This window comes from Anomaloglossus baeobatrachus, chromosome 5 (assembly GCF_048569485.1).
Source record: "Anomaloglossus baeobatrachus isolate aAnoBae1 chromosome 5, aAnoBae1.hap1, whole genome shotgun sequence".
In the NCBI taxonomy this organism is placed as follows: domain Eukaryota; kingdom Metazoa; phylum Chordata; class Amphibia; order Anura; family Aromobatidae; genus Anomaloglossus; species Anomaloglossus baeobatrachus.
In genome coordinates, this window is record NC_134357.1 from 98,191,386 (window position 1) to 98,206,096 (window position 14,711).

The window sequence follows — 14,711 nt, forward strand, 5'->3', positions numbered from 1 at the left end:
GGATCTTGGACTGTGTGATGGCTTATTTTTTTGCACTCTGAGCTGATGATTTTACTGAAACAATTTTTGGGTAGATGTGATGTCTTTATAATTTCCTTTTACATTTTATTGTAATGTTGCGGTGAGCAAAAAAACATAATTCTGTTTTTTTTTTTTTTTTTGTATTACACTGTTTGCCAATCAGATTAATTTATTTTATATGTTGATATGATATGTTTATCATACATAAGTGCTACCAAATATTTGTACTTTTTTATTATTGGTTTATTTTCAATCTGGCAAAAGGTGGGTGACTTAAACTTTTTTTTAAAATAAAAATTTAATATTTTAAAAACCTTTCTCACATTTTATTGTAATTGCGTGTCTCCTTAGGGCACTTGAAGCTGTGATCATTTCATTCCCTGTGTTGTACAGAGCGGTGCTTTATCATCAGCACTGCTCTGTATAGCAGAAATGCTGACTTCCTATGAACGCCGCTCGCTGCCAGCTTTTAAAAGAACTACATTTTGACAGACACAGGGGTCATCAGCTGACCCCTGGCTGTCATGACAAACCATCGGCACCCTGTGATCGCATTACAAGGTCACCGATTGGAGCAGAGAATGGCGCACACCCACCAGCGCCCGTGAAATCCCACTATCTTAAGGCTGCTTCACACCTTACAATTTCACATGTGATCTTGTATGCGAAGTGACACGCCCCCATCGTATGTGCGGCACATTCAATTTGTTGCCCGTGTCACACAAACAATTAAATTCCGTCACACGTACTTACCTTCTATACGACCTCACTGTGGGCGACGAACATCCACTTCCTGAAGGGGGAGGGACGTTCGGCGTCACAGCGACGTCACACAGCGGCCGCCCAATAGAAGCGGAGGGGCGGAGATGAGCGGGACGTAAACATTCCGCCCACCTCCTTCCTTCAGCATTTCCGGCAGGACACAGGTAAGATGTGTTCATCATTCCCGAGGTGTCACACAGAGCGATGTGTGCTGCCACGGAAACATTGAATAACCGGACGTGCAATTTTTAGTAAATGAACGATGTGTATGTGATCAATGGTTTTTCGTACAATCGCAATCACACGTAGGCTTCACACGCTACAACAACACTAACGATGCCAGTTGTGCGTCACTTACGACGTGACACCACCGACACATCGTTAGATATACTGTAGCGTGTAAAGCCCGCTTAAGATTCACAGCGGGATTTAACTGGTTAACAACAGTGGGTGGAATGCCGATTGCACTGCAGCTGTTAAAGGCACATGTCAGCTGATCATATCAGCTGACATTTGCAGGGAAAGATGCAAGCTCCTTGTGCAAACCTGCATCAATGGCAGGGAAACAACCTTGGACATACCAGTATGTCCAAAGCCGTGAAGAAGTTAAAGAGGACCAACCACCAGGATTTTCCTGTGTAAACTAAAGCCAGTGTTATACTGGGGCTATAATGCTGATTCTATACATACCTTTAGTTGTGAGATCGGATGTATACTTTCTGAAAAACAGGCAAGTAAAATTAGTGAAATGCACTTTTGATTGATAGGTGCAACGGAATATCTAATAGGTGGGTTGGGTTTTGCTGGTTATTCCCGCCCCTGTCTGCCTGCCTGTCCTTCCTCCCTCTTGTCTCTGTTAATACAGGGGTAGGGAGTAGGGAGAAAGCACAGGCAAGAATACAGGGGCAGGAATAACTATTATCAAATAACAGTGCATTTCCCAAACTATATTTGCCTACATTTCAGAAAGTATACATCTGATCTCACAACTATAGGTATATTTAGAATCAGCATGATAGTGCCAGTATAGCACTGGCTTTAGTTTATATATGACAATCTTGGTAGTTAGTCCACTTTAAATAAAAACTATTATTAACCCGTTAACGACCGCGGGCAGTAATATTATATCCTAGCGGTCATAGTTTTAATCCTCGTGGGCTGCTGAAAGCAGCCTGCTGCTATCAGCGCACATATCAGCTGATTTATACAGCTTATATGTGTGCCTGCTAAGCATGAGCGGAATAGCTATGTGCCCGTGCCTTTTAACACCTAAAATGGCACTGTCAAGATGTGACAGCACCATATTAATGGCGATATCGGTACATATGTACTCACAGGCCGATACCGGAAGTCTTGTGCTGTGATCACGTGGATCTAGTTGCTGTCATGGTAGCACAGGGTTATGTGATGACTCTTATGCTCACATGACTCAAGTCCTGTAAGAAACAGCCGAGTGCTGCTTGTTACAAGAGATGATCATTTGTCCTAGTCTGAGCGATGCTGCTCTGATCAGGAGAAAAAAATAAGCGATCAGACTGCTGATTGATATGGTCCCCTAGGAGAGCTAGTAAAATAAAAAAAATATATACACAAGTTTGGTATTGCCGGGTTCAGAAATCTATAGCCCGATCTATGAAAATATAACATCAATTCATCTGATCGCTAAACGGCGTAGCGGTAAAAAAATTACAAATGCCAAAATTACATTTTTTGGCTGCCACACATTTTGCGCTAAATGCAATAACAGGAGATCAAAACATAGTATCAGCTCAGAAATGGTACCGTTAAAAACGTCAGCTCGAGATACAAAAAATAAGTCATCACTGAGTGATAGATCCCAAAAAATTAGAACACTACGACTCGTGGAAAATGGCGCAAAATGTACGCCACTTTTTTTGGACAAACTTCTGATTTTTTTTTTACTCTGTTAGGTAAAAGTAAACCTATGAATGTTTAGTGTCAATGAACTTGCCCCGACCTCAGGCATCAAACTGACACATCAGTTTTACCACATAGGGAACACAGTGAATAAAATATCTCAAAAACAATACTGAAATCGCACTTTGTTTGCATTTTTTCCCCATTTTGAATTTTGTTGTCGTTTTCCAGTACACTACGTAGTAAAACTCATGGTTTCTTTTAAAAATACAGCTTGTTCCGCAAAAAATGAGCTCTCACATGACCATATTGACTGAAAAATACAAATGTTATGTCTCTCGGGCAAGAATGGTGAAAAAAACCCTGGAAAGCGTAAAATTGGTTGCTCATGAAGGAGTTAAAGAAAAACCTATTGTTTAAATCAGGTTTTTATGTTAAGCATGTTTAGTCTATTTTTTATAAATATTGTAATACAAAAATAATATGAAAAAAATACATGAAACACAAAAATCTGATTTCAACAATAGATTTTTTTTTATGACAGCTTCATCTGAAGAGTTTGAAAGATATATATATATATATATATATATATATATATACATATATTTACATTCATATATCGGGGTTGGCAGCGCACAGGGTCACAGGACCACCTACCAAGGTAGTGAATTTGTTACCTATATATATATATATATATATCCATGTAACGTTTTTTAATGTACTGGTTTCCACATGGGTCAGTTTTGTTTGCACAATGTCACTTTGCTGATTTGGCACTAGAACATTGCTTAATATGACCTTACACTGTGAAAATCCTACCCATTTGGTAGTACAAGAGGTCCGTGTTTTCACTTTGCACTTTACATTCCTGCATAATTGCTGCTAGTAGGGAATATCTTTGTGTATCATTACACTTTATAATAATTTGCTTAACTTGGTTGTAATGTATTGTTCAACAAAATTTATTTTACCGGTATAGTTGTTTTGGTCACCATCCCTTATTTTGACGTTTTAGCCTGCACATCATTGGGGATTTTTTGATTTTTCATGATCGATACAGTGACTTACAGTATACAGGAATTTTTGATTACTGATATAGATAGATAGAGATATATATATATATATATATATATATATATATATATATATATATTTTTTTTTTTTTCTTTTTGTTTTTTTTTGTTTTTTTAAAGTAAGGACCTATGTTTATCTCCACCTAATGGATCCATGCAACCTTCAGATTGGGCTCCATTGTAGCTATCCTTCACTATTTTTCATCCAAGAAGATAAGGCTCCTAGTATGGGACTGCAAGAACACTATGAGCCAATGCACAGTCTTAGCACATGGGAGGCTGCTACATATATATTAATTAAGTGTTTTTTCAATTTCAGTTCATATATGCTTACCTTTTTTTAAAATTGATGAGTACAGCAAATTGAATAATCCTAGCAGCCTGACATGGATACTGTATATTGACCTTGTAACAAGGTCATGATAAAATGATGATCTGTCGTGGTCACTGTAGAGTAGAGGACAAAAGTGTGTAGAATAGGAGTATTAAAACACTGTACTAATGACCTCTTTGACTGATGTAGAATGATCGTGATATCAAAGTGAGTCTTTAAAGCCAAGTTCATCAATTCAATTTACCTTTTTAAAATCCCGATTTATTCTATGAGTAGATGGGATTTCTCAGCCAGCTATGCATCTCCATTTTTTTGTTGGCATGTTAGGTTGTCTATTATTAACCTTGGTGTCATAATGAACTTCAGTTTAGAAATACATTTTTCCAGTATATGTAAAATATTAATCCCCCAGAATATTTTCATAGTGTGCAACAAGAGTGAATGATGTATGCTACGTGCTCTCAGGAAGCGTTGTCAGTCTTTAATGGAAACAGCCCCATGAGATGAGCCGGGAAAAGGAGGAGGGAAAATGCAAAGAATAAGAGATAAGAAGGAAAATATGCAACTGGGAAAAGTCATTCACATATAAAATAAAGAGAGCGGGGTTTGCAAATACATGCCAGAAATGATTAATGTTACCATCTTCTTTCTGGAAGTGTTGTGACATTTAATTGAATAGAAATCCCAGTGAACCAAGGTTCATTCAACACTGAAAGGTTTATTATTTGTATTGTTTTGCATAGAAAAAAAAGCTTGAAATGACTCTTCCTGTGCAGATCTGTGTCACCTGGCAATTAGCCTTGTAATCTTCAAAGGCATTTTAGCATCTAGTATAGCAGAATTTCTGTCACTGAACTACACCAGGTTTTCTAATTGCCTTCTAGATAATGTGAGCATAGCTCCGGACAGCTGATTTCTTCCCTAAAGTTCTAGATGGAATACATTATTCTAAAGACAAACCAGAAAAAAAAATTATGTTAAGTTAGTTTGGAAAGTGAAGCTCATAGTATATACAGTCATGGCCGAAAGTATTGGCACCCTTGAAATTATTCCAGAAAATAATGTATTTCTGCCAGAAAAATATTGCTGTTATAAAAAATCTTGTTAGACACATTAATTTCCTTTGCATGTATTGGAGCAAAAAAAAAAAATGGGAATAAAAAGGCAATCTATCTATAAGTTCATGCAAAACCTCCTAAATGGAGGACACAAATAATTGCCACTTTTCCAAAATTTTGTTTCAAGCATGTGATGCTCTTTCAAGCTCCCCTGTGGCAAGTAACAAGCGTGGGCAATATGAAAATCACACCTAAAGCCAAATAAAAAAGAACGAAGTTGACTCAATCTTTTCATTGTGTGTCTGTGTGGGCCACACTAAGCATGATGAACAGAAAGAAGGGAAGAGAACTGTCTGAGGACTTGAGAACCAAAATTGTTAATAAGTATCAGCAATCTCAAGGTTACAACTTACAAGTCCATTTCCAGAGATCTTGATGTTCCTTCATCCACAGTGTGCAACATAATCAAGAAGTTTACAACCCATGGTACTGTTGCTAAACTCCCTGGAGGTGGACAGAAGAGAAAAATTGATGAAAGGCTAAAATGCAGGATAATCCGGAAAGTAGATAAGCAGAGCCAATCAAGTTCCAAAGAAATTCAAGCTGTCCTATAGGCTCAGGGTGCATCAGTGTCAGCACAAACTATCCATCAATATTTTAATGAAATGGAACGCTATGGCAGGAGACCCATGGAGACTTGCTTTTGACATAGAGACAAAAAAGTTAGACTAAAGTTTGCCAAAAAATCTGTCTGTGCACAATCCAAAATCCTTCTAGGGAATCATCTTGTGGAAGAATAAGACTAAGATAGAGCTTTTTGGCAAAAGCACATCATTCTACTCTTTACCAAAAGCAGAATGAGGCCTACGAAAAAAGGAACACAATACCTAAAGTCAAATATGCTGGAGGTTCAAAGATGTTTTGGGGTTGCATTGCTGCCTCTGGCACTGGGTGCCTTGACCGTGTGCAAGATGACGATTATCAAAAGATTTTGGGTCCAGCAGGACAATGACTCCAAATCTACAATAAGAAACCCCCAGAAATGGATGGAAACAAAGAGTTGGAGAGTTCTGAGGTGGCCAGCAATAAATCGGAATCTAAATTCCATTGAACACCTGTGTAGAGATGTTTTCTTTTCTTTTCTGTTGGGAAAAGGTGTCCTTCAAATATGAGACCTGGAACAGTTTGCAATAGAAGAGTGGTCCAAAATTCCAATTAAGAGCTTTAAGAAGCTTTTTCATGGTTATAGAAAGCGATTGATTGCAGTTATTTATTCCAAAGGGTGTGCAACCAAATATTAAGTTGATGGAGCCAATAATTTTGTCCAGTCCATTATTGAGGTATACTATGAAATTATGTCCATTTTTGCTTTTTTCACCCTTTTTTTTCTGTTGTTCCAATATACATAAAAAAAATAAACATGTGTATAAGAAAACATAGGTAATTTCAATAATTTTCTGGGAGAAAAACTTCATTTTGTGGAACAATTTCAAGGGTGCCAACACTTTCAGTCATGACTGTATATTTAGTATTTAGTATAGGTAATCTGTATTTAATTAATTTAGCTCTTTATCAATGTTCTATTTTAACTTCATTAAACATTAAAAAGGTATTTCTGTTAGCAGTTTTATTACACATCCAGCTTATAGACTGCGACCGTCTACCTCGCTGCAGGTTTTACCTACTTTTGATTCTGATCAAACTTAGAATTTAAGAACATGAAATGTTATGAATTTCAATAATCTAATCTAAATTTCTTTACCAGATAGGAGATTTCAATATATGAACATCTCTTCCTAATGCTCTAGGGGGTCTGCCCAAAAATCTTTTTTCCAGTTAGATAAGCATTGCAAATCAAAGACCCCAAATAATATAATTCATAAAAAGGAAATATTTTACCATAATATATTTAACTTAAACTGAATCTGACATACTTATATAAAAATTACATTTTAGGGCCAAATATATATTTTTATTGTTGTAGACTGAATTCACCAAAACTCATGAAATCAAATATATTATAAATCCTGAAAAATCTGACATTTACAGAGAACTATTTAAAGCAGGTTTTTATTTAATTTTCGTTTTTCTAAAATTCCAAAATAACTCTTCTCACACTGCCCACGTGAGCCCTGAACTCAGTCATTATTTTCTTTTGTCTGCAGGTTACAACTTTGGTGTGTAGACTAAAGGCTGCTTTACACCAGACAATCTATTGTGCGATAGATCGTCGGGGTAACGGTTTTTGTGATGCACATCCGGCATCGCTGGCGATGCCGGCCTGTGTGACACCTCCTAGCGACACAGTATTGCTCACAAATCGTGAGTCGGGTACTGCTCGTTAGGTTCCATAATATCGTTTAATTTGGTTGATCATCGTTTCCGTGGTAGCACACGCCGCTCCGTGTGACACCACGGGAACGATGACCAGCTCACCTGCCTCCCGTGGCCGCCGCCGGCTCTATGTGGAAGGAAGGAGGTGGGCGGGATGTTTACATCCTGCTCATCTCCGCCCCTCCGCTTCTATTGGCCGGCGGCCGTGTGACGTCGCTGTGACGCCGAACGTCACTCCCACTTCAGGAAGTGGACGTTCGCCGCCCACAGCGAGGTCGCACGAGAGGTAAGTATGTGTGACGGGGGTTACTGACTTTGTGCGACACGGGCAGCGATTTGCCCGTGACGCAGAAAGGACGGGGGCGGGTACGATCGATTGTGAAATCGCACAATCGATCGTACCATGTAAAGCAGGCTTAAGACAGTGTCAGCAGAGTCATCTCAATATCATTAGAAAGTAGGAGATTCAGCAAAAATGACAGGCTTTGCATGCTGCCATAAGTCATACATTCCCTGCTGCATTATTATTTATATAGATCATAAAAGTATTTGCTTCCCTTAGACAAGGTCAGCTGTTAGGAAAGTTTTACAAATCATATACATTGGAAACACATTATTCATTTTATATACATTTACATTTAAATAATAAAACTAAAATCAAATACATTTCCTTTAAGCAGTCCTACTATAGTATAACTAACATACCGTATTTTTCGTTTTATAAGACGCATTGGATTATAAGATGCACCCCAAATGTAGAGATAAAAAAAGGTAAAACAAAATAAAAAATTGGGTCCATCTTATAATCTCGTGTTTTCTTACCGCAGGTGGGCAGCAGTGGTGGTGAAGCGGGGTCACAGGAGGCAGAGGTTGTGCTGGCAGCCGCAGCGTGTCCATGGTGGCAGCGGCGGTCAGTGGCAGCAGCAGTGGCGTCAGCTGCGGCAGGTCCGTGGTGGCAGGTTATGTCAGTGGCGGCAGCCACAGCAGGTCAGTAGCGGTGGCGGCTGCGGGTGAGTGGTGAGTGTCCCAGTCTGTCCGTGGTCTCGGTTCAAATGATGGCGCTTGGAGCGGTGCATGTGCAGATGGAGCTTTCACCCAAAGGCTCCATCTGTGCACACACTGACTCCTGACGCCTTCATTTGAAACTGGGACCGCGGACACACTGGGACACCTTCCGCACAGCCACCCACCCGCACAGAGTTGGAGCCAGCAGGATATTCGCACGCATTCACCCACAGAGAGGCAGCCGGCACCGACAGGCACCCGACTGCCCACACACCGCCACAGGCACCCGACTGCCCGCACGCAGCCACAGGCACCCGGTCGCCTGAACGCGCCCAGTCAACGCACAGACAGCCCCCCCGGTGAGCTATATTCGTATTTTAAGAGGCACCCCTCATTTTACTCCCAAATGTTTGGGAGGAAAAGTGCGTCTAATAATCCGAAAAATACAGTATATCCTAAATTATAAATAGCATATACTTTACTCTTTTAAATTATATATCTATAACTGAAATTGGGTGGACAATTTTATAGTTGATGACTGGTAAAGGGAGAAGAATTGTTATTCTAAATCACTATTTTGTGCCATAATCTAAACTATTTTTTAATATACTTGCATTAAAAATTACCTCTGCTTCCCTAACAACACTATTGTATATTTTTCTCCAACTTTCTTTTTGATGAAGCTTTGTCTGAGAATCCCAGTGCATGCTGGGATACTCAAATGAAGCGTTGCCAGAGAGCAGAAGCTGCAGTTTTTGCCATGGCCTCTGCCTTCTATCTGAAATGAAGCTTCATCAGTAACTCTCATATCATGGGCTGGGCTAGTCCTTCAAAGATTTTAAAGTCAAAGCTTCTTCACCTTTTTTCTGGGCCACCATTTCAGACTTGTGCATCACACAGTGCTTGCATGGATGTTTGACATCTCACTATTACGAAGCATATGAGCCTCCTCCACCGCCCTGTTTGTAACATCACAACTAATAAACCTTTGCAATGAGCCGACTTGTTAACTCTGATGTTTTGCCCAGACATCCACCTCTTGGCTTTTAAATGGATGGACGGAATTTATTTTGAATTTGTCCAACTGTCAAGGCACTCACATGATGCAGTTTGGCATTTTTCTTGGCTGAGAGACCTCTATTGATGAGCGAGATGTTTCTCTTTTCTTGGAAAAAATTTTCATGTCTGCTCCTCTATTCGAACCAGTGACGTTTCAGTGGGGAATCAATCTAATAACACACTGAGCTATTAGGGAAAGTAAGAACAGGTTGTAATTTGTAGTATGCACTCACAAAAGGATATTTCCAACATCGGAAGTAACACAATACCAATGCAGTGACAGGACAAGAATCTGAATTACTAATCATATATATGCTACATCGTTCCAAATTAAATTTATTGATGACATAGCAAAGATGATTGTCTATAAAATGAAGGTGGTCTCACATTCAAAGCTATAGTGGATGATGATATATGGAGCCTAAAATTCAAAAGTTCAAAACATTCTTATCACTTTGCTTGTTAGTTTATTTGCCCCTCATTCTGGGCCCATCCTGATGATCTCCATCCTAATATTTATGTTCCCCATCCCAGGCCCATTCTGGTATATATGTCCTTCATCCTCGTATATATGATCCACATTGTGGTATATATGATTCCCATCCTGATATATATGACTCCCATCCTGTTATATATGTCCCCCTTCAAGGGCCCATCCTGATGTTTATGCCTCCCATCCAGCATCGGACTGGCTACCGGAGGAATCTCCAGTAATGCCAGGCCTTTATTCAGTTACCTGCATTGCACTCCAAAGCTCTCACCTAAGCTCTGGTGTGCAGCCTAGACTGAGCTGCGAGCGCCAAGTGATTGATTCCTCGTCAATTGCGGTTCAATTCATGACAGCTGCAGACAACCCGGGCTGATCTCCGGTGCTCTCACCTGAACTCTGGATTGCAGCCTGGCCTGTCCGCAGCTGTTATGAGCTGAACTGCAATCATCGGGGAATCAATTACTCGGCACTCACGGTGCAGTCCTGCAAATTTTGAGATCAGACCAGGCTGCAGCTGAGAGTTCTGGAGTGCAAAGCAGGTAACTGAATCCAGGCCTGGCATTACTGGAGATTCCTCCGGTAGCCAGTCCGATGCTGCTCCCATGACACCACATACATGAAAAATATTCAGTGATGCCTTTCTTATCAAGGTTTGGGGTGTTGTTTACTTGCAATGATTGTTTTAGGCCGGTTTCACACATCCGGCTTTTCACCGGTTTGCCGGATCTGGCGCTCTCCCATACAGTGACTACAATACAGTGACAGAGCAACAAGCGCCGGTCACATGCTGTCATGTGACCGGCGCATGTGACCCGGAAGTTACAGCGCTGTCACTGTACTGTATTGTCTGTACGGGAGAGCGCCGGATCCGGCAAACCGGCGAAAAGCCGGATGTGTGAAACCGGCCTTAGCACGAGGACTTTATCATTGTTGGATCACATTGCTTAATGCACGGTAGTTGGACACTCCCCCTTCTCTGATTACACCTCCCTATTAATTTACAATATCTATAAAATAAATCAACAATAGTCTTAATATACTGGACTTACTTGTTAAATTACCAGGAGCGCATCACTGCATACATATTACAACCAACCCCAATAAAGGGGACAAGATGCATGACACTTTCCATATATGTATAAAAAAAATTCTTTTATTAATAAAGTTTAAAATACAATTTAATAAAAAACAAAAAAAAAGCTTTTTTGAGCTAAAAATTTAAAAACTGGGTTGACAACCAGAAAATATAATTTAGATCTGTTGTTATTTGATATTTAACTGGTATATATACGGAAATAAATTAATTATAACGATAATTGTAACCAAGTTAAAAATTATGTAATCAATAATGATGAATTTTGCTGATTCAAGGGCAGGTTAAAATGTATCTGGTATGCAGAGTTACCAATCGATATGCAATGTTAAATTGTATTGCACTAATGCTGCTATATTAGGTGTGTCTGAATTTTCTTGAGGATTCCTTGTTTTTTATTAAATTGCATTTTAAACTTTATTCATAAAATAATTTTTTTTATACATATATGGGTGGCACGGTGGCTCAGTGGTTAGCACTGCAGTCTTGCAGCACTGGGGTCCTGGGTTCAAATCCCACCAAGGACACTATCTGCAAGGAGTTTGTATGTTCTCCCCGTGTTTGCATGGGTTTCCTCCGGTTTCCTCCCACACTCCAAAGACATACAGATAGGGGCTTTAGATTGTGAGCCCCAATGGGGACAGTGTTCCTGATGTATGTAAAGCGCTGTGGATTATGTTAGCGCTATATAAAAATAAAGATTTGATTTTTTTTTTGAAGTGTCGTGCATCTTGTCCCCTTTATTGGGGTTGGTTGTAATATCTATAAAGAGCCTAGTGTGGGCGGGGTCAGCTCTCTGAGCTCTGCTGCATTGCTTAATCTAAAAATTGGGATTGTGTCAGAACAGCTGCACCCAGTAAAATAAGTGATACATCATTTGATTCAGGGTCTCTTTACCTACATTATGCTGCACTTAGGGGAGATAACAAAAAACTGCTGATACATTCCCTTTAATGTGTCTGCTGCAAAAGGGTAAACTTCATGCATTTGTGCCTCCTAAGGCCATGTGCCCACGGGACGCTCGTACCTGCGGATATATTCGCGGGTACGGCCGCATGTTTCCCACAGCTGCCCGCTGGCATCCGCAGCTATTTTTAGCTGCGAGTTTCCAGCGGAATAGCTGCGGGAAACATGCGGACTTTCACGCGATTTACCTGCGGACGTCCCGGCCTCTATCTCCATAGCGGAGAGCCGGGATCTCCGCAAGTAAATCCGCATGAATAATTGACATGCAGTTAGGTGCGGCTGAGGGATCTCCGCAGGAGATTCCGCAGCTGCACTTTCCGCAGCGTGGACACAGACACTCCCCATGTCCCATAGGGTAACATGGGGAGTGCCTGTACATGCTAGAACCTGTGGATTTATCTGGAAAATCCAGAAAAATCCGCAGGTTTTCCGCGGCAAACTCCGCAGCAAAAAGCTCCCGTGGGCACATGGCCTTAACCTTATGAATTGAAGACCTATTGTTAAACCCCCCAAAAAATGAAAAAAAAATAGTTTGCAAATTTGATAACTTTGTAATTTTTAGTTTAGATCATTTGTCAGGTAAGGTTAGAATTAATCATTTGGTTACTTGATTTCTTTAGTCTTGCATTTCCCATCTATGATTTTCTAGATTTATTTTTGAAATAATCTTCTTAAACCTTTCTCCACAATGCAGGTTTATTTGCCATTGATAACAGCACAGGGGTTATCTCTGTCATAAAGTCACTGGACTATGAAAATACTACAAGCTATGAACTCAGAATTCAAGCCGATTCTATGCAAGTGGCAAGATTTAATCTGCGAGCAGCCTCTAAAAGTAAGTTACAGTTCATTTACTGTGAAAGTGATGTTTCTCTTCATAAATTTCAGAACATTTTTTAAGAAATAGACATTCTCGTCTCATCGAGGACAGTTTGCCCTGACTTGTAAGTGAATATATGCCATTTTTTTACGCTTTGGACAAATATATTTTCAAAGTACAGAAAAAGACTTAATATATTTCTCAGTTGTTGCAGATATAACTTTTCAGTTAACTTATTGTAGTCTGTGAATTCATCCTCTCCATTTTATTTATGTATCCATCTGCATCCACTATCCTGCGGTCTAAAACATAGAGGCGGATTCAGTCAGCCAAAGAGAGATCTATTCTTTCCAAGGCTCTCGCTCCTGATCTGTGCACATTATGTTAATGAATTTACTGACGTCTATCAATTAATTGAGAATTATAATAATTGATTGTAATTAAGAAAATAGTAATAATATATAAAGTGCCCCTATAGACTATCAGCCATGGCGGGCAGGGTTCTCTCTCCTCCTGTACCTGTCTGTGCCTTATATTGTAAGAGAAAGACTGATGGCAAATACTATCTTTCTAATCTGAACAGGTACAAACTGAATATGAAACATAAAAAAAAAAAGTAGACAGCTGCACTCTGCAGTTCTAAGATATGTGAAACAATGAATATGGGAATATAGATAAGCATTACTGCTATGAAAAAAACATGCAAAAATTGAGATACTTAGCACACAAAAATGGCCAGAGTTTATGTGAGCCCAACAGCCAACAGCAGGGCGACCTCATTTTTGTTTGGTCCCTATCAAACTAATGCCTCTCTTTGGGTTAAAAAAAATCCCTACAATTTATGGGCGGACAGGAACAAATGGAGAATTAAAATTGCATGAGGCTGAAGCGCAGGAGTGCTCAATCAGAAGGCATAACCCTGTTATCTAAAAAAAAGACTGATGGCATATGCTATCTTTCTAATATGAACAAGTGCAAACTGAATATGAAACATAGTAACAAAAAGGAGACAGTTCCACTCTGTAGTGCTAATATATGTGTAACAATAAATATGGGAATACAGACATTCATTACTGCTATGAAATAGAACCCAAGAAAAATTAGGTTGCCTTGGCTTTGGCTGTTGGGCTCACATAAAATCTGGACATTTTTGTGTGCTAAGTATCTCAATTTTTGCATGTTTTTTCATAGCAGTAATGTCTATATTCTTTGTCCACATATCTTAGCACTGTAGTGTGCAACTGTCTCCTTTTTGTTACTATGTACCTTCCATTGTTCATGACTATTGTACTTGTCTACAGATGCCCCTTTTCACATGTAAAGTGCCATGGAATAAATGGCTATATAATAATAATAATATTAATAATAATTAAAAAGGGTATAAGTTCTTCATCCCACTATGGCAAAAAAAAAGTATAATGGTAATTATAAACTAATGAGAAAATATGATTAAAGAAATAATACAAAACTAATTAAAGAAGTGGTTCACCCATATTTATTAATGGCTACAAAGATTTTATGTTGAGAAACAAGGCTTCTCTCAAATACCTTGTGTTGCCAATATTTCCTTGTGAGCGCCGCTATTGCAGTCCACTCTTCCCCATTGCCTGATCCCCATGGTCCGTAACCTCGGGGATCCGGTGATGTCACATCATCAACTTCCTGTTCACGTAATGGGGGGAGTGAGTGATTGACTGAGCTTTGAGCGGAGTTTCAACGCTCAGCACATCCCAGTATGACAGCCCATCCCCTCCCTGCTCCCTCCTCCTTCACTGCAGAGTGCTCAAGCAGGAGACACGCTGGGCTGTGGTGAGCGGT

At 39.7% G+C, this 14,711-nt stretch overlaps 1 protein-coding gene across 1 annotated transcript in view; it reads left to right on the top strand.

The window, feature by feature from the left end:
• Nucleotides 1-14,711, top strand: part of PCDH15 (protocadherin related 15) — a 2,365,808-nt gene that overhangs the window by 1,911,759 nt on the left and 439,338 nt on the right. Inside the window, exon 26 of the mRNA XM_075348720.1 lies at nucleotides 12,768-12,908. Coding sequence (XP_075204835.1) covers nucleotides 12,768-12,908 — 141 coding nt within the window. The remainder of the gene's footprint in view (nucleotides 1-12,767; nucleotides 12,909-14,711) is intronic.